We start from the raw sequence: 20,302 nt of genomic DNA, 5'->3' as shown, positions 1-20,302 counted from the left end.
TTTTAACCCCTCATTTAAATATGCATATATTTACATATAAATAGTTCTGAAGAAAGAAGAACCCTTTGTTTTTAGATAATGCATTTATATGTCCCAGCAGGTATGTGAAAGGAATTCCTCTTAAAAGTGTTTTGTCACCCATAAACTTGTAAATGGTGCATTAAGTTATATACTTTTAAATAACAACCAGGGTCACCTTTTCAACTTATCAAAAGAAATTAAGATAAGAAATTAAGATAAACATTGCATCTCTATAGAGCAGGGATGTCCAACCAGCGACCTACGGGTTGATTGAGGGATGTCCCTGGTAACAACTCTGGTCAAGCCAATGGGTAGATCACTGCCAGTTTCTTTATATTCAGGTAGGTAGCTGTGTTGGCCTGACACAGTCGAAATATATAAAAAAATTGTCCAGTAGCACCTTAGATATCAACTAAGTTTATTCTTGGTATAAGCTTTCGTGTGCATGCACACTTCTTCAGATAGTTTTTTCTTATAGTGGGAGTAGATTGCAGTCTCTTGGAAATTGGACGTGCCTGCTATAGAGGAAACCTGTGTGGTGCAGTGGCTATTATGGTGGACTGGGAGATGAGAGACCAGGGTTCAAATCCCCTCTCAGCCATGAAACTCCCTGGGTTTCTTTGTACCAGTCACTAATAAATGCCACTTTAAACAGCTTGGAGGAAAGATGAGTCACTCATGTATTAGTAATGGTGCTGATAGAGGAGTGCTGTTAAGCTTACTCATAGTAAATCATAGCAAATGTTTTGAAGTTAGACTGTCCTCTTAAACTGACTTTGCACAAACATTGCTTTCTATATTGTCAAGAAACAAGTGCTGTCTGCTTGAAGAATAATCCTCTTTAAATGTAAACGCTTGTGCAAAAATATTAAAGTAATGATAATAAAAAGGAGTTCTGACTTTTGTCTCTTTGGCTCACACCAAAAAAAGGAACATTTTGCTGGGCTACTGAAACCTAAATAGGCCTCTGGCTAATGATTAATGACACAGCAGAATAGAAGCGACCTCAACAAACCAGGTCGAGGTGCCGGGCAAAATAAAAATACTTAAATAAGAGACACAGGGGAATGATTAATGGACTTCAATGGCTGTACACTAATGCGCAAAGCATGGGAAATAAACAAGATGAGCTTGAGCTCTTGGTACAGCAAACTAAATATGACATAATAGGCATCACTGAAACCTGGTGGGATAGGTCCCACGATTGGAATGTAATAATGGAGGGATACAATCTATTTCAGAGAAACAGACAAGACAAGAAAGGAGGAGGAGTGGCGTTATATGTCAGTGATGTGTACACCTGTGAAGAGATCCAAGATTTAGAACCTCAAAGCCAAAGTGAGAGCATTTGGGTCAAAATTAAGGGAGAGAAGAATAACAGTGACCTCATTGTGGGAGTTTACTATAGATCCCCAAGCCAAACGAAGGACATAGATGATGCCTTCCTGGAACAGATGGCCAAGGATGCAAAAGGAAGGGAGATAGTAGTAATGGGGGACTTCAATTACCCGGATATTTGTTGGATGTCAAACTCAGCCAAGAGCATAAGGTCAAACAGATTCCTCACTGGCCTTGCAGACAACTTCATTGTCCAGAAAGTGGGAGAAGCAACAAGAGGAACAGCCATTTTAGATCTGGTCCTAACCAATGTTGATGACCTGGTTATTGGGGTAGAAGTGGAAGGATCATTAGGCACGAGTGATCATGCTCTTGTGAAGTTTACTATACAGCGGAAAGGAGCAGCCAAGCATACTAGGACTCAATTTCTTGACTTTAAGAAAGCCGACTTCATAAAACTTAGGGAAGTGCTGGGTGAGATCCCATGGACAGTAATACTAAAAGGAAAGGGAGTTCATGATGGCTGGGAGTTTGTTAAGAGGGAGATAGTAAAAGCACAACTTCAGGCAATACCAATGAGACAGAAACATGGAAGGTGCCTAAAGAAGCCAGGGTGGCTATCTAAAGAACTTTTAACTGAGTTAAGATTAAAAAAGGATGTGTACAAAAAATGGAAAAGGGGGGAAACCACCAAAGAGGAATTCAAACAAATAACCAGCGCGTGTAGACACAAAGTCAGAAAAGCTAAAGCACAGAATGAACTCAGGCTTGCTAGAGAGGTTAAAAGCAACAAAAAAGGCTTTTATGGGTATGTTCGTAGCAAAAGGAAGAACAAAGAAACAGTGGGGTCACTCAGAGGAGAAGATGGTGAAATGCAAACAGGGGACACAGAAAGGGCTGAACTCCTCAATTACTTCTTTGCCTCAGTCTTCTCCGAGAAAGAAAACAATGTCCGACCTGAAGAATTTGGAGCAAATGATTCAGTAGAGGAAACACAGCCCAGAACAACTAAGGAGATAGTACAAGAATACTTGGCTAGTTTAGATGTATTCAAGTCTCCAGGGCCAGATGAACTGCATCCAAGAGTATTAAAAGAACTGACAGATGTGATCTCAGAACCACTGGCAGTCATCTTTGAGAATTCCTGGAGAACAGGCGAAGTCCCGGCAGACTGGAGGAGGGCAAATGTTGTCCCTATTTTCAAAAAGGGGAAAAGAGAGGACCCAAATAATTACCGCCCAGTCAGTCTGACATCAATACCAGGGAAGATTCTGGAGCAGATCATTAAGCAAACAGTCTGTGAGCACCTAGAAAGGAATGCTGTGATCATCAATAGTCAGCATGGATTGCTGAAAAATAAGTCATGTCAGACTAACCTGATCTCATTTTTTGACAGAATTACAAGCCTGGTAGATGAAGGGAACGCAGTGGATGTAGCCTACCTTGATTTCAGCAAGGCATTTGACAAGGTGCCCCATGATATTCTTGTAAAGAAGCTGGTAAAATGCGGTCTTGACTATGCTACCACTCAGTGGATTTGTAACTGGCTGACTGACCAAACCCAAAGGGTGCTCATCAATGGTTCCTCTTCATCCTGGAGAAGAGTGACTAGTGGGGTGCCACAGGGTTCTGTCTTGGGCCCGGTCTTATTCAACATCTTTATCAACGACTTGGATGATGGACTCAAGGGCATACTCATCAAATTTGCAGATGACACCAAACTGGGAGGGGTGGCTAACACCCCAGAGGACAGGATCACACTTCAAAACGACCTTGACAGATTAGAGAACTGAGCCAAAACAAACAAGATGAACTTTAACAGGGAGAAATGTAAAGTATTGAACTTGGGCAAAAAAAATGAGAGGCACAAATACAAGATGGGTGACACCTGGCTTGAGAGCAGTACATGTGAAAAGGATCTAGGAGTCTTGGTTGACCACAAACTTGACATGAGCCAACAGTGTGACGCGGCAGCTAAAAAAGCCAATGCAATTCTGGGCTGCATCAATAGGAGTATAGCATCTAATCAAGGGAAGTAATAGTGCCACTGTATTCTGCTCTGGTCAGACCTCACCTGCAGTACTGTGTCCAGTTCTGGGCACCACAGTTCAACAAGGACACTGACAAACTGGAACCTGTCCAGAGGAGGGCAACCAAAATGGTCAAAGGCCTGGAAACGATGCCTTATGAGGAACGGCTAAGGGAGCTGGGCATGTTTAGCCTGGAGAAGAGGAGGTTAAGGGGTGATATGATAGCCATGTTCAAATATATAAAAGGATGTCACATAGAGGAGGGAGAAAGGTTGTTTTCTGCTGCTCCAGAGAAGCGGACACGGAGCAATGGATCCAAACTACAAGAAAGAAGTTTCCACCCAAACATTAGGAAGAACCTCCTGACAGTAAGAGCTGTTCGACAGTGGAATTTGCTGCCAAGGAGTATGGTGGAGTCTCCTTCTTTGGAGGTCTTTAAGCAGAGGCTTGACAACCATATGTCAGGAGTGCTCTGATGGTGTTTCCTGCTTGGCAGAGGGTTGGACTCGATGGCCCTTGTGGTCTCTTCCAACTCTATGATTCTATGAAAAAGCTTTCTATCACCATTGCAGTAACTTAGAAGGCACTTCAGGTTTTTTTACAAGAGTTCTCTCCTGATGATCACCGCGTTTTGCTCTTGAGAGCCCACAACTTGATTATAGAGCTGCCATGGCCACAGCAGCCAGAAACTGATGGGTTTGGTTAGCAGAAGCTGGTCATATTACACAATTCCAAGGAAACCTCTCAGCAGAGGGTGAAATACCACAGGACACAGCAAAGTTGGAACAAATCGCTCATTGTCTAGGCTAAATGGGGGCCAAGCCACAATCCTCACTCCTTCCCATAACCCAGAAATTAAACTAAAAATCCTAACAGCAGCCAGGGCTGTTTGAAGTGGGAAGAGGACACTCAAAGCAGCTGAAGACTGCCCCCTCATGGGCAGCAGCAGCATTTGAGCATAACACGCTGCCATTTCAAATGTTTAATTTTTCATGCTTGCAGACGCTTTCACAAATCATCTCCCCAAAGGGATTTATTAAAAGCACAGACATCCCACAAGCATGGAAACTGCACAAATCCTTTTGCAGTTGATGGGTGACAAATGAATACGCAGCTGCTTTTCTGTATGTACTTGGAATAGGCAAGTGCATTTGCCGCACATGATGAACTATATGGAAGATTCAGTTTCCTATACGGAGTTCACATTCCCAGAGGAAGTGTCTCATAAAACAGATTGGCATACTAGCTTGTAAGTGTATCCATCTGTCAGACTGACATTACGAAGATGAACCATAGGAAACAACACACAATACTGGAAGCAGTTCTAAGTTAGCATGCTGTTTACTGTCATGATGTGATACCAAGTCTAAGGAACCCTTACTGGAATAGGTCAGATGCTGCTCTAGGAACCCTAATGATTAAGGTGTGAGATACAATAGAAAGAGAGTTTGGAATTACATTCCTATTTGTCAGGATCCAGGAATATGTGCGGTTTCATTGTGTGAAAGCAACTAGTGGCATTCATTACCAAATGAATGGCCAAAGGGCACTCTGGTCCACAGGCTTCCATTTAAGGCAGCTTCAAGTCACAATTTATTACTTCCGGCCTTTCAGAATTTTAGTTAATCATTAGCACTGGTTTGGTTAGTTTCAAAATATCGAACTGCGACCCTCTGGTTCATTTATAGGAGCAGCTTTGACAAATGCTCTGTAGGTGTCTCCAGATTTAGCATAGTAGGTTTTTTTTTATCTTCTGTGATGTGATGTGATGTGATCAGTCATAAGAATTAAATAATTCAGCATAAATACTTATCAGTGCAAAAACAAAAGAAGTGGCAGGGTCTACACTGCTGCAGCTTATCTGATATATTACGCTTCCTGGCCTGAGAACACAGCAGTTCCAATTACCCACTACCCTCACAGCTAAAAACATGAACATCTGATGAATTGCAGGTCTTAACTTTCATTGTCAATGTTAACTTCTACCCCTATCTCTTAGGCTCTTAGAAGGTACCTAAAATATTTGTGTGTTTATCAAACATCCATTCCTCATAGTTTTAACATGACTCATTATTTTTCTCTTCCCATTTCAAAATCACAATTTCAGAGTACATAGTTGAAACCCTTATTGAAAATTGTTAAGGCCTTTTGTTTAAGTACTGACAAATTTCTATCTAGCTGTATTTCAGCATTTCATGGTTTTCAATTTCAGTATGTCTACAGAGATATTTAGTGCCATTTTATGGATGTTATGGGCCCATCATTGATATAATAGTATTTATTGATTTTCACCCTACCTACTCTAATTCAGATTCTAATGGTACAAACTATTGTACACTACCATGAATAAAGTTTTGAATTTGTCCACATACGTATTACAATTCCAAGCAATTACCTTCCACAGCAGTAGACTGAAAGACCTTGAAACCAGATCTCTTTGAATTCCATCAAAAATAAGATTGCCTCCATATTTCAACAGATCATATTGATTATATGGCATATACAGTGTGCCTAAGAAGTTCCAGAAGGGTATTTGCCTGTTGCAACAAACACAAAGAATCCTGTGGCATCTTAAAGACTAACAAATTTATTGTGACATAAGCTTTTGTAGACTACTAGACTCTACTCTACATACTTGTCACATAACTCTTTTTACTGTATGCCTACCATTACATCCTACAGACATGTTTGGATCAAATAGACAGATATATCTATGAACTGTTTAGGTTTACAAGTTTATTTTGTTTATTTTGGGTGGTGGGACTCAATTTTCTGCAAACTACTGAGAGCAACTTCAGACTGCAGCAATCAACAAGTGATAGCCAAGGTTTGTGAATGGACTTCAATTAATCAATGTTTTGGTATAATCAATTGATAATAATTACTTTCTATAGAAAATCATTCCAACTGAGATCAGTAATTAGTTACTCCAAGTCAGGGAAGGAAAATTGTTTGGTCCTCATTTTTAAGCAAACTGACCTAATTTGCACCTCACGAACAAATACACTTATTGGAACATAATAATCCCTTCAGATTTCCCATTTCTCTGGGATACAGTTCTCAACTCAAGAAATGTACTAAAATGTGTAAAAAAATATATATTTTAAGAGTAAATACATTCAGAAATGTGTACATTGAGATAAAAACATTTTAAAATGAATTTTACAAATTTGCAGATTTAGAATGGGTTTATGGGTGAAAAATTGAGACACCAGAAATAAGATCGATTTGTCCATCAGTACTCCAAATGGAATGACTGTAGGTGGACATTTGTATCTGGAATGAGAGTAGAAGCAGCTGCACTTGGCTTTGTAGCCTTATGCAATGGCAGCACAGTTGTGTAAAGCTTGATAAGGAGATAAGCTTAAATTTGCAGAGATGCTGTAGGAGGACTAAGCTACAGCTAGCTGCTCTATTTACAAACTGAGTTCTAAGCATAACTCAATGGCTTGAACTTAACCTCCAAATCAGTCAAGAGACAATGTTAGAAAAATCAGTTCATAGTCTGAAATGCATTTAGGCCACAAGCCACAAACCTAACCATTTAAGAATGATGGTTTTCAGACAAATAAGGTCAAGCATTAGGCAAGATTAGCAGGGTGCCTTAAGGTAGCTTGCTTAGCAGAGCAGCACAAAGACAGAAGAGATTTACTTTCATTTAGAATCAACAGGGCCTACCAGTCCCTTCATTTTAATGGGTGATGATCCACTACCAATTGACAATCAGAAACAGAAAGTAAAGTTCTGGGACTTACAAATAATTTTATTGAAATTTAACAAAATTCAACAAATGCACTTCAAGGCAGAGAAACAAACCATAAATATTTTACACATTTGCCTTCAGGGTTCCTATCCGTATGCTATAGGAGCAGGAAGTGTAGTGCTAGTGGGTTCGGGTCTTCTACACAACCACATATGCACAGAAGAGTAATAAAAAAGGAAACAGAACTTTTTGCTTGCTCCAACAATAGTGATAATATATATATTTTATTTACACCAACTTTCACATTATCAGCATCCTGTATAAAGCCGTCTTCCCCGAGCCTGACAACAGCTGCCACTCTCAAGAGAAATGGGGCTGCCAGAAAGCACAATGAGAGGGACAGTATTGGTAGGATTATAAAATCCAGGAAGTCTTAACTGCACAGCTACAGTCTCAGTGGGCAAGCCAGCCTTTTAGAGAAATGGATTGAAAGCAGCTGCCGGTAGCTCCAGGGAGTCTGCTACATCGTAGGAGAAATTTCAAGCGAGGCAGAAATGAAGCTTTCTCTGGGTCCCCAGCAGGAGGGATATAAGCACTATAAGTGGCGGGGGAAATGAAAGCCAACATTGCACAGTTCTTTTCTGACCACAGGGTATTTGCTTGCTCAAAACCAAGACAGATAATGAAATAACATAAATTGGGTATTTTAGGAAATTGCAAAGGGTGTCACCACCGAGCCTTTCACTCCTCTCTTGATAGTCATCTCTCATGACTATCAAGTCCCATGTAACAGAGAAAACTCTCTAGTGTGAAGATGCAACAAACAACCCTCACATACAGCAAAGTGCTTCTTCTGAACTATCTGTGGGGCAAAACTTCTAAACGGCAGGCTTGATATCTGTTGTCAACTATACAGTTCAAGAATAAGGAAGTCTCCTCCCACTGATTTCAGCCTGCAACTCGTTAAGCACAATAATGCAGAGACAGAGCTTTGCTTTCCAATGAGTGTTGCAAACACACCTCCACCCCTGGGATGCTCTTGTTTTGGTAGTGGACACTCCCTTCCCCAATGAAGGATAAAGATGCCAGCTTCCCATCATTACCCAAATGAGATTCAACCAAAAGATAAGTGACACATGAAGATGGAGGATGGAACTATGACACGGGGCCAATGCCAACAGTTTATGCTCTTGCCCTTTTATGGTTAACTGTATAGTTCTACACCTGTATAGTAATACACAAGTTCTGCATGGAAGAGCAGCTGCAACTGCTCTGTACCCTAAGGAACAATCCTAACATACAACCCTCGACATACAGTTGAAAGGGTGACAGCGAGGCAAATGTGACAGTCACTGAATAGAGAGCTCAGTCAACATTGCCACTTAAACTCCACCCTGTTTCTAACCTGATTCGTAGTGCTTAAAAAGGATTCCCATGTAGGTGCAGAGATGACACAAACTTATTGATGCTGCTGGCAGCCACAGCTTTGCACCAGCAAATTTAAACTAAACCTTGAGGTAGCAAATGCCTGAAGTGCTCAGAAAGGCAATGACATGCTCCGGGAAGGAAAATATGCTGTGCAATGAACCAACTCTTACAGCTAACTCGCCCACAATTCGGTTTTAAAGCTTTATATAAATTCTGAGAGTTGGCAGAAAAGGCAGGCAGGCAGGCATTGCATATGAAACCGTCTTCAAAAGATAAAGAGTGCCTCTGACAGGGTTTTGCCTGTTCAGTTTTCAGCAGCAGGTAGCTCTAAATCTTAGAAGCAAAAACTTGGGAAGGAGAGGCAGGTGTACCACTTCAGCACATAGAGCTACCAGTGGTACTCAAGTCAAGTTTGGGAAGTGGCCCTACAAACCAAACATTTCACATTCATACATTGGGGGAAAGGGTAGAGCCCTCCCAAAGCACGTAGCCTTCCTTTAAAGTGTGCTGCATTCTCCCATATCAGGCAATACCTGGCCCAATCCAAAGAGTCAAGGAGACTGTCAAAGGAAGATCACAGTACATTATTGTTTTGTTTTTTTCTCCTTTGGAGGAAAGGGGCAGGGGAAGCATACAATCAGGTTGGTAAACATTTTGATCAAAGCAACGTAAGTTGCCTTAGTGCCAACAGCAAAAACTAAGGATTAAAAGGACAGTGTTACCCATTTCTGTTTTAATTGAGAGAGAGAGAAATGTCAGAAGTAAGAATGGAGTGGGGAGGGAAATGGCAATCTGCCTTGCACTCTCCACTTATTACTCAGAGTAGACCCACTGAAATTAATTACCATGACCAATTTACCATGGTCTATTAATTTTAAGGGGAATACTCCCATGTAAAAGCCGGTTGAATACAACCCAGTCACAAGATGCAGATTCACAAGAAGGAAGTCTACTTTGGAATGAAACCAGAACCTGTCGACAAACGCCTTCTAAGAGGTGGCCTGTTTGGTAAGGCTCCACAGGAAAACTGCAAGCTCAGATGCTGCTGCTGCTGCTGCCAACAGCCTCTACTGATGTGCCACAGCATAGGAAGAAGTCAGTGGAATTTTCCAAGCAGTGAAGTTGAAAAAGACACTGCCTGCAAAGGAAATAGTGCAACTCACTAGGAAGATATTAGAGAGAGGGGGGAGCAAGGCTTGCACATCAGTCTGTTTCAATAGGGAACCCTGCCTTGGACAACTCTGTTAGGTTCAGCTCTGTTATCATCCTCCACCCCTCCAAGTACAGTACAGCATTAGGTTATTCAGTTATGTTACGTTGAGGAAAGGGGTGGAGAAGCACAAGCCGCTTACCACTCACCTTTACTCTCATATACAGCATATAAACAGAAACTTCGTTGTCAGCATTTAAAGAATACTGATGGGGAACTCAGAAAGCAGGCCACCTGGTCAGAAAAAGGTGCAGGTCGGTTCTCCGTGGTCTCAAGACACTTGAAATCTGTTGCCACCTAAGGCTGATAAAGGGATTTTACTCAATTCAGCAAGGGGGATTTTTTTTGAGCAGGTCACTAAACAAGGCCAAACATCTCATGTGACACAGGTCCTACCAACACACATTCCTAGCCAATGCTATTCCTGATTATACGATCCCATGATGCCGTCAGTGCCGTAGCCGTTGCCGCCTCATCCTAGCAGACAAGCTTCAAAGCTAACCATGCGTCTGTGCTCTTGATCCATCACTCTGAAGGGAGACGTGGCTGCCTAGCTTGGTTTACGTGAGGTACAGTAAAACTGGGCAAGTAAGGTGCCTTGATAGCACACACTGACAGTTCACACTGCCCTCCATGGCTCAGACCTCACAGATGATAACAGGGAAGTCCACATGTATCCGAGGGTGCTCCAGTTTCACTATGCCCTGTAAAGAGAAAGATGCAACAAGGATGAGATAATGCCACTTGGAAATCAGGCTAAAAATGATGTGGAATAAAGGGACATGGTGCCAGTCGAGTTAATACAGTTCCTTGCTTAATGGCCCAAAAGCCTTACCAAAGCAACTGGGCTATTTGTGTTAGGTCATGGGTATGAACTCTATCTAGAAACTAGACAGGAACAAATTGAGATAAAGGATCAGAAAACTGCATGAGCTGGAAATGTACGGCCAGTTACTTCAATACCTCAAGGACCGTCTCCCTCCATATGAACTGACCTGGACCCTGCAATCATCACCTGAGGTTTTCTTTGTGTGCTCCCTCCACAAGGGGCTCAGAGGGCAGCAACATGAGAACGCAGCCTTTTCTGCAGTGGCTCCCCATTTTTGGAATGCTCTCCCTGGGAAGGTTCGCCTGGCACCTTCAATACGTATCTTCAGTCGCCAGGCAAAAACATTTCTCTTTAAGCAGGCCTTTGGCCAATTAAACATTCTATGGCCTTTTAAATGTGTTTGTGAGAAGGAAGTTAATGTTTTTTGCTTTATTAGGTGTTTATGTTCAACTCTTGCCCACCATGCCATTTTCCAACGGAAGCTCCTTCCCACTGCAAAGTTATTAGGTCCCTATATAGGTTTTGTCCTGCAGGTTAAACAGCAGCTGGGGAGGGGGGGGAGAGGAGAGATTTGAGCAGAAAAGCATTCAGGGGAGATTTTTTTAATAATCCCCCCTTCTCAGAATCACGGCATTTACTCAATTTAACCTGCCACCAATCATCTTTCACGCTGCCATCTACTTTGGCCTTAAGTAATTCAGATGTTTTCCATTCTTGCTGAATGCTAATGGAATGGAGAAAGTCGCCAAGCTTCCAATGGACTACAAAGTAAACTCATCTGATTAAAGCAAGACTAATAAGTGAGTTTATATGAATTTGGCCAAGTGAAAAACCTTGGATAATCACATCTTGAAGATACTAACAAGCTTCATATATCTGCCTTGTCCCTCCATGTGCACAAGCAGACAAACAAGCCAAGAAGCTGCAGTAAACCATAGCTTACAGATAGGTCAGGAGATGAAGGTTTAAAGTTGGCTTCACTGGAAACCATTAATCAACACTTCCCAGTTTGGACATTTAACAGGAAGCTATGTTTAACAATGGCCTGCTGGCTTGTTTGCCTTCTTGCATGAAGGAGGAATAAAGCAGATTTGTGCAAACATGCAAACGCTTGTTCATATCTCAATTTATTAAGTCAAGATGTGGTAATCTAGGACACGCTGGCTGCATTCAGATTCTTCCAACAATAAATTGATTGGAAGGTATGCTACCTCCAAGTACTGCCTCATAAAACTAACTGGTCATGCATTAGTGGTATTTGACAAACTTGGTCCAGCACTTCTCAAGAGAATTATACGCCACAAGCAATATTGAGAGCCACAGTGCAGAAGTGAAAATATTTCATCACTACTTTTATTTGAAAAATGGCAAATGCAAGATGTTATGGAAGCCTCTAGAAGTCATAATATAAAAGCATTAGCAAAGAACCCCCCCCCCAATGATGCTTATAGAAACAGTAGCCACAGGAAGGTTTTTATAGTTAGTGGCTATAAATAGCACCAGATAACCAGACTTGTATTTTCCATTGAACTATAGGCATACCCAACAACGTTCCCTGGTGTGCTAGTTACAAGACAGAATCAAGCTGGTCAATGGGTCTACAATCAGGACGGACAGAAGAGTAACCTTTTGTCAAGGCAAAATCAAACCCAGGTTATGACAGCCATATCTGACCCTCCACACTCCCCATGCTTAGGTACATCTACAGTGAAGATTTTACACTTACTTCTATACCTTTTTCCTTATCTTCAGGATTGTAGTGCTCAAGAAAAGGTGTCAGAAGCTCTTGAGATAGGCACAGAATCATAGAACTGAAGAGTTGGAAGTGACCCCGAGGGTCATCTAGTCCAACCCCCTGCAATGCCGGAATCTCAACTAAAGCATCCAAGACAGATGGCCATCCAATTTCTGCTTAAAAACCCCCAAGGAAGCAGTGTCCACATACAGGACAGACAACAGAAGAACAAGCCTTCTTTATCCTTCTCTTCTCAAGTGCTGGATCATCATTAAGAGTTTCATTCAAGTGAGCCCAGAACCAACAGAACTTTACACATCATGTTTCCAGCATGAAATTCTACCATATACCATTGTCATCTACAATTTTACCAAGTCATCACAAGCCATATTACTTTCTGACTAAAATTTGAGGCAGTGCTGCCTTGCCTTCTCTATAATGATAGGGAACCTTGTGACTCCCAAGAATCTGAATTTTTGTTGTTGATGCAAAACACTGTCCATTACAACTGCAGCTTTCTTATCCACTAGTAGCTGTTATTTTCTCCTCTGCTCATTTACACAGCTATAGTCACCAGTATTTTGCACTGATTTTAACCAGAAGCAGTTCCACAAGCCTCCCAACACATCAGTTCACGTTCAGTAAGGCTTGCCTTTTTAGCCTCCTCTCATTCTCACCATAAACTGATTGGGCAAACTCTACCCATGATTTCAGCAGGGGCTGAGACTCAATGAGCTACTTTAGACATACCCAATGAAATGTTTGATTTTTCCTCTTCCAACAGCAGATACTCCCTCAAGCCATTTGAAACACAAATTCAAACTCTTGGGACCACAGTGCACAGTTCCATGGATCTAGGCCATGGGTGTTTACTACTATGAAGGGATCTTACAAGAACAACATTCGTACCTAACAGCAGTATTAATATCTATTTGGGCCACCTACACAGGTGTGGATGTACAGTAATTCATCCTAAGAATTAGTGCCCCAAGGTTGTGGAACTGCTTCCCTAAGGAAGCATGGAGCTGCTCTCTCTTCTCCTAAATCCAGACAGGGTACAAATTTCACCTACGTTGCAAATCATATGCCTGCTAATTTATGCCATGATATGTAATCTTATTATTAAAAACTCGGATTGCTTTGTCTTAAATTACTTTGGTTCAATATGACTAATGTATTTGATCTAAGCTGACATGAGGTTGCAAAACAGCAGGATAAAATCATTTCAAACGATAATGAAATATTTATTATGTTCCCATCATTCATTACGAAATCCTCAATAACCCAATATAGAATGTTATGAAAGTGCTCATATTTACTACAATCCAGTTCCAGAAATGAGGCATCTGGGTCTTTTATCACTAGCTCAAAAGACAGAAATTCAAAGTGGCTGATGTTCTTTCAAGAATGTGACAGTTGCTGCATACAGGAACTTGAACAAGCATTTTAAAATTAGGTTGTTTTGTCACCATTAAAAAAAAATCCCAGGGAAGGTTGACAAAGACTCCTAGAACTGCATTTGTAGGGATTTCAAGAGGCCAATACAGACACAACCATTGTTGCTGGACATGATGAAGGCTGGTACTGGTGTCCCCACAAACAATCAAATCCAGTATTTCAGAAGACAATATAGTGGTACCTTGGGTTAAGAACTTAATTCATTCTGGAGGTCCGTTCTCAACCTGAAACTATTCTTAACCTGAGGTACCACTTTAGCTAATGGGGCCTCCCGCTGCCGCTGTGCAATTTCTGTTCTCATCCTGAAGCAAAGTTCTTAACCCAAGGTACTATTTCTGTGTTAGCGGAGTCTGTAACGTGAAGCATCTGTAACCCAAGGTACTACTGTACTATAAAGCTGGCATTGGCCACACTGGCAGGGGCTGATGGGAGTTGGAGTCCAACATCTGGAGGGCCTAAAGCCCCCCCCCCACTCCACCCCTGCTGTAGTCTAATGTAGACTAGTGGTACCTCGGGCTAAGAACTTAATTCGTTCTGGAGGTCCATTCTTAACCTGAAACTGTTCTTAACCTGAAGCACCACTTTAGCTAATGGGGCCTCCTGCTGCCGCCGCGCTGCCAGAGCGCGATTTCTGTTCTCATCCTGAAGCAAAGTTCTTAACCCAAGGTACTATTTCTGGGTTAGCGGGGTCTGTAACCTTAAGCGTCTGTAACCCGAGGTACTACTGTACTATAAAGCTGGCAATGTAGAAAACCACTTCTATGAAAATTCAAAGGAATCGCATAGGAATGACCAACGTGTGGGCCTCCAGATTTCTACGGCTCCCATCATGCCTGACCAGTGGTTACACTGGCTGGGGTTGATGGGAATGCAGAAATAGCTGGAAGACAGCAGGTTAGCTACCCTTGGTATAAACTCAGAGACTCTCTTGTTGCTCAGTATCCTCAAGTGTTAGCTTGAAACCACTTTGCAACAGCTCCCTTTTACTTCTGATTGTGTTACCTGAGGTATCAGGTTCTTGTGGATTCTTTTCAGCTTGGCACGCTTTCTCCCATTTTTGGTGACTATTGTCTCCTCATAAAACTCATGGGCAAGGTCACCATCCTCATCGTAATACATAGAGCTGCGAAGAAATGAAAAACATTTAGAAAAAGCTTCAGACAGAAGAAGCAAAAGCAGCTGCTTTTCAAATCTGCGATTAAGAGCTAGTAGCAAGCCAGCTAGCTGGCAGCTGTTGCTGCCACCCATTTGCTAGCTCCTCATCCCTTGCACTACAGTAAGGAGAAGGTTAATTGTCAGGGGAAATTCCGCACGGCGGTTGCCTGAAATGAGCAGAAACCATACTACTACTAATCAACCTACTCTCCCAACCAGTATTACCACAGGTCGCCCACCCTTGCACTAATAGTTTACACAGAACAAATTAGCTTTTCCACAAAACTCATAGTAAATGTTGTCCCATCAAACAGATGGCGATTCTTGAGATCATATTCCATCCCAGTAATAACATAAAAAGCTGTGTTCTATCAAGTCTAGCTCAATATTATCTACAATGACGGGCATCAACTTTCCAAGGCTTCTGGTAGAGATCTTTCCCAGCCCTACTTGGAGATCTTAGGAATTGACTCTGGGTCCTTCTGTATGCAAAACAGATGCTCTAACACAGTAACATTTCGAAGTATGTGCAGACACATATTGAAGACTACCTTACAAACCTGACTAATTTTTGCCAAGAGTAAAAAGAAAAACACTTGGTGGAACTATTGAAGTGACAAGATGTCAGATACTCCTCAGGGAGAGAGCATTTGATTTAAAACAAGTTTATAGCATGGCAAAACCAAAGCGTAGAAAAGTGTCATGGTTGCACTTAAGCAGAATGGGCATTTAACTAGAATTAATCATAATTAATCATAATGATTGAATAAATAAAACATATTTATTGGAGGTAAGATGCTGACAGGATTGGATAATCACTCCTGCTGCATAAATGCCAACAGCTCCTGACCAACAACAGAATGCTTAAAAAGGCATTTCTGCCACTTTTAAACAACTGCCCAAAGCTTATGAAACTGGAATTCTGTCAAGTCTAAATTTAAACATTCCTCACTAACATACTCAACTGCTTCAGCAAAGCAGTGTTCAGAATTCAGTAACTTTTTTTCTTTGCTGTGTTGCCACATTCATAGCAGACTATGAAAATCCACAGGAATTCTCAGGATACATTGGGGGGACGACGACGAGAAAAGAGAAAATAGCAAGAATGTGCAACTCAAAATGAAAATGACACCTTTGCTTCCATGATATAGAAATTTTGCAGCCAGTCTGCCAACAAAGGCATTTGATTCAACATCTGGCCAGTTGCCTAGCTAGAATGGAAATACAGATGCCAGTCATTACTTTGGAAGAAGGCAGGCATTCTGGCACAGCTGAAAATTTACTAATTTAAGAGCTGGCAAGGGAACAATAGTGCAAAAGGACCTAATGGAGGCACTATTTCCCAGCCACTAGAATGCGCTTGTCACATTTCTTGCTATGCTAGTGACTTTACAAGCTCGGAATAAATCTAGGCTTATCCCCACAAACTGGTCCAAAAAACTTTCTAAATTTCTCAAAAAACACCTAGGTGGTTTTACAGAATGGTCTGTTGTTGCCAAATACTTCAGGATGCAATTCAACATCTACATAAAAACAGTATCAGCTGAGCTTTGGAGCAAAGAGGTGCTATAAACCAAATGTCAGGCAACAAGGAAAACAGAGCGTTAGACAGTCTTATCTAAATCCAGGAGGCATGCACAAGGAGATACTATTACCTGGAAGCCAATATTCAGTAGCTGAACATTGCCCCTACCTCTATGAAACCTCTTTGCACCATGGTGGCGCGCAGAAAACAAAATCTCGCCCTTTGCCCGGCAAACTTTTCGGGCACCACAACCTTAGAGAGACCAGCAGAAGGCCGGCAGAGCCCTTAACTACCGAACTTGCAACATGCGCCCACGAGGCTTTCTGAAAGGGGGAGGGAGAGAGCGAGGAGGAAGACTCCGGCACCGCTGCGGGTGGGGGGAGCTGCAAGCGGCACATGAACTTGTGTTGGGGACCCATGGGCGCAAGGAAGGCTTCAGAAAGCGTCCCCAGAAGCGCCAGGCGGAGCCTCTCCCGCGGGAAAGAAAAGCCCGCTTCCCCTGGCATAAGGTCAGCGCCGCATCTCCGTCCACTGGATGAGGCAGAGACTCGGATGGGGCGGACGCAAGGGGAAGGAACCAGCCTGGCCAGTCCCTGCGTCGCACCGGGGTCAGGGGTTAGGAAAGCGGACGAGCACCGGGGAGGGTTGAGATGGAGTCCTGCCGCCGCCTCTGCAAGGTCTACGGGCCGGTCAGGGCGACCTCCCTCCCTCGCTTTCCCGCGGCTCCCTCGGCGGCAGCAGCAGTCGGCTTTGCTCTTACCCGCGGCGGGTGAAGACGAAGGGGGTGGCCGAGCAGAGTCCCCGCGCCCGGGCCAGAGCCTGGTCTCCGCCCGGCCCCTCGGAGCCGCCCGGCCCGCCCGAGCCGAAGGGCCAGAGGCCCCGGGACTTGGAGCCGCTGGCGCCCATGGCTCAGAGCGGCCGCATGGCCGGGAAAGGGGAGCGGAGGGAGGGAGAGGAGCCTGCCGGTGCCTCCGGGGAGGCTGCTGGCAACGGCACCTTCCCCGCACCGGAAAGCTCCGCCCCTCTCCCGGCTACGCAACTTCCAGGTCCGCCGCCTCCGGAAGTCCGCTTCCAAAAGAAGGTCGAAAGCGCCGCTCTGTAGCGGGGCTGCGGCGTGACGCAACTTCCGCTCCCCTGTGGAGGTGAGAGCGGGCTGCCTGTATAGGCGAGAGTGGGTGGGGGAAGCAGGATCCATGTTCTCAATAGGACGATTGAGACCGACAGCTATTATACTTCCATCAGAATCCAGCGCTCAAAACTACACTTCCGACACACCTCTAAGCAAGTGGCAATAGGATGACTGGCCTCCATTAATGCAAATGCTGCTACAAGCAGACTGATGCAAGTAGCGAGGTCAGTATGTGAACTGGTTTCCAAACAAATTACCTTTCTGGTAAAAATAAACTGTCATTCAAGAAATTCAGATTACCTATATTAAATTATTTTAACAAAGAAATACCCAAATTTGCAGTCCTACTTATTTGTAGCTTCAATGGCCTCACTGGTACACTTCCAATTTCTGTTACATTTTTATATATGTTTTCATGCTGCAATGCTGAAAAACCTACCTCAAGTCAACGGGACGTATTCCCAACAAACATGTTAATGAACAGGTGCAGTGTGATGCAGCGTTTGGGGAAAAGTGAAGCAAAAAATGACTTAAAAGTTCATAGCAATTGCATATCCAAGCCAATTTCTATTTCCAGAACAATATAAACTGCATCCATGAAAATATATTTAAGGCTGAGACGTAAACAAAATTATCAGCGGTCTTCCTCTCTCTCTCCTGTTATTAGGGCTGCACTGAAAATCCACCTCTTTTGATCTTCAGGCCAAAAGTATACAGTGATACCTTGGGTTAAGAACTTAATTTGTTCTGGAGGTCTGTTCTTAACCTGAAACTGTTCTTAACCTTAAGCACCACTTTAGCTAATGGGGTCTCCTGCTGCTGCCGTGCTGCTGCTGCACGATTTCTGTTCTCATCCTGAAGCAAAGTTCTTAACCTGAGGTAATATTTCTGGGTTAGCGGAGTCTGTAACCTGAATCATATGTAACCCGAGTTACCACTGTATTTCAGAGGCAGAATGTATCCCTCGTACCCTAAGTTATGCAAAAATTCCTGTTCACCGGCATTTTTTCCTTGATCTTTTACATCTCCCCCTCTTACACTGGGTTGTCAGCTTGATAATATGAACCACCAACCTGAAATGGGAATCACATAATGAACTGGATGTCATTTTGGAAGCAGTAATGCTTTTGAATACCAACCAGCAGCTGGAAACTACAGGAGTCGGGGAAGTACTCTTGAGCACAAATCCTGCTTATGGGTTTCTCACAGCGATCTGGTTGGCCACTGTCAGAAGATGCTGGACTAGATGGGCCATTGGCCTCATCCAGCAGGCTCCTATGATGTTCATAAGACACTATGTAGCCTGATTTGGCTATGACATCACTAGTAAGGACAAACAAATCCAGTTCAGGATTGTTCTTGAACTGGGTAACTCTCTTAAGTCCTTTTACAGCATACATTTTCCTGTTGTTGAAAACGGAGATGTATTGAAGTGTTTTGTGAGAATCACATGCAAAAGGGCAAAAGGACCCATGCTTTGGCTATAAAAATCTAGTTCACGTTATTGGACTGAAAAATAATTTTGCCAGCAGGATGGCGCCCAACCCGCAAGCTTGACAAAGAGCAATCCATTAAGTACAGAGGGACTGTATGGCCACAATTTGACAAGGACTGAGGACTTTGCGGCACTGAGGTATGGATGACACTGTCTCTGGTCCTTAGGGAGTCTCTATAATATTCTGGGGTTTATGTGCAGTCTGCTGTGCCTTCAGCAGACCACTTTGGTAGCCAGTGGCCACACCGGATTTTTGTTTTGCAGATGATATTTGTTAAGTACAGTACACTATCCTGCCTAGGCCTGAACTGCAAGGTATGAAAAAGAAAGTTTTGTTGTTTTTTTGAATGTGCCTTTTAATATTTTATCTTATTGTACCTTTGGCTATGAAGTGTTTATAAATCTGCAAAATGAAATAAATAATATGAAATGGCTTGTGGATCCCAATGTACCTGACAACATTATTGGAAGCAGGCACCAAGGCAGTTGTGGGAGAATATAAAAGCCTTATTAACCAATACATGGATTTACAGAACTGCATCAACATCTTCTGCATGTGATGTCCTGTGGGGTCTTGAGGGCTCAACAACTCTCTGTTCTAAGGAAGGCATTCTGTTTAGGGGTCACCTATTCTGCTTTAATTCCAGAGCCAATAGTCACCTTAATACAAACTAGAGATGCGGGTGGTGCTGTGGTCTAAACAACTGAGCCTAGGGCTTGCCGATCAGAAGGTCAGCGGTTCGAATCCCCGCGACGGGGTGAGCTCCTGTTGCTCGGTCCCAGCTCCTGTCAACCTAGCAGTTTGAAAGCACGTGAAAATGCAAGTAGATAAATAGGTATCCCTCCGGCAGGAAGGTAAAGGGCATTTCTGTGCGTTGCTCTGGTTTCACCAGAAGTGGCTTACTCATGCTGGCCACATGACCTGGAAAAACTGTCTGTGGACAAACATCAGCTCCCTTGGCCAGTAAAGCAAGATGAGCGCCGCAACCCCAAGAGTCGATCGTGACTGGACTTAACTGTCAGTGGTCCTTTACGTTTTAATACAAACTGCTTCTTGCTTTGAAATATAGTTTGGGTATCAGAAGGGGCAATCAGTAACAAAAAATGTTTTGAAAAATAAGGATTGCATTTTAGAATTCTCTCATTGGCATCTACACCAAACTGAAACCATCCTAGGATGTTTTGATTTCATACCAACCGTTGGATGTCCTTGTTGAAATCTGAGAGGTGGGTGGCAAAGGGCCAG

General features: G+C 42.9%; 1 protein-coding gene across 1 annotated transcript; it reads right to left on the bottom strand.

The window, feature by feature from the left end:
• Positions 1-7,131: 7,131 nt before the first annotated feature.
• TUSC2 (tumor suppressor 2, mitochondrial calcium regulator) lies at positions 7,132-17,525 on the bottom strand. The gene is made up of 3 exons (XM_083429578.1): positions 17,193-17,525; positions 14,755-14,875; positions 7,132-10,434 (listed from the first exon to the last, which is right to left on the bottom strand). The coding sequence occupies exons 1-3, from the start codon at positions 17,336-17,338 to the stop codon at positions 10,369-10,371; spliced, it is 333 nt and encodes a 110-aa protein (XP_083285704.1). The 5' UTR covers positions 17,339-17,525; the 3' UTR covers positions 7,132-10,368.
• Between the last annotated feature and the right edge of the window lie 2,777 nt (positions 17,526-20,302).

This window comes from Podarcis tiliguerta (genome assembly GCF_965153285.1).
Source record: "Podarcis tiliguerta genome assembly, chromosome: 2".
Classification (NCBI taxonomy): Eukaryota; Metazoa; Chordata; class Lepidosauria; order Squamata; family Lacertidae; genus Podarcis; species Podarcis tiliguerta.
This window is presented reverse-complemented; position numbering and strand designations above follow the sequence as displayed.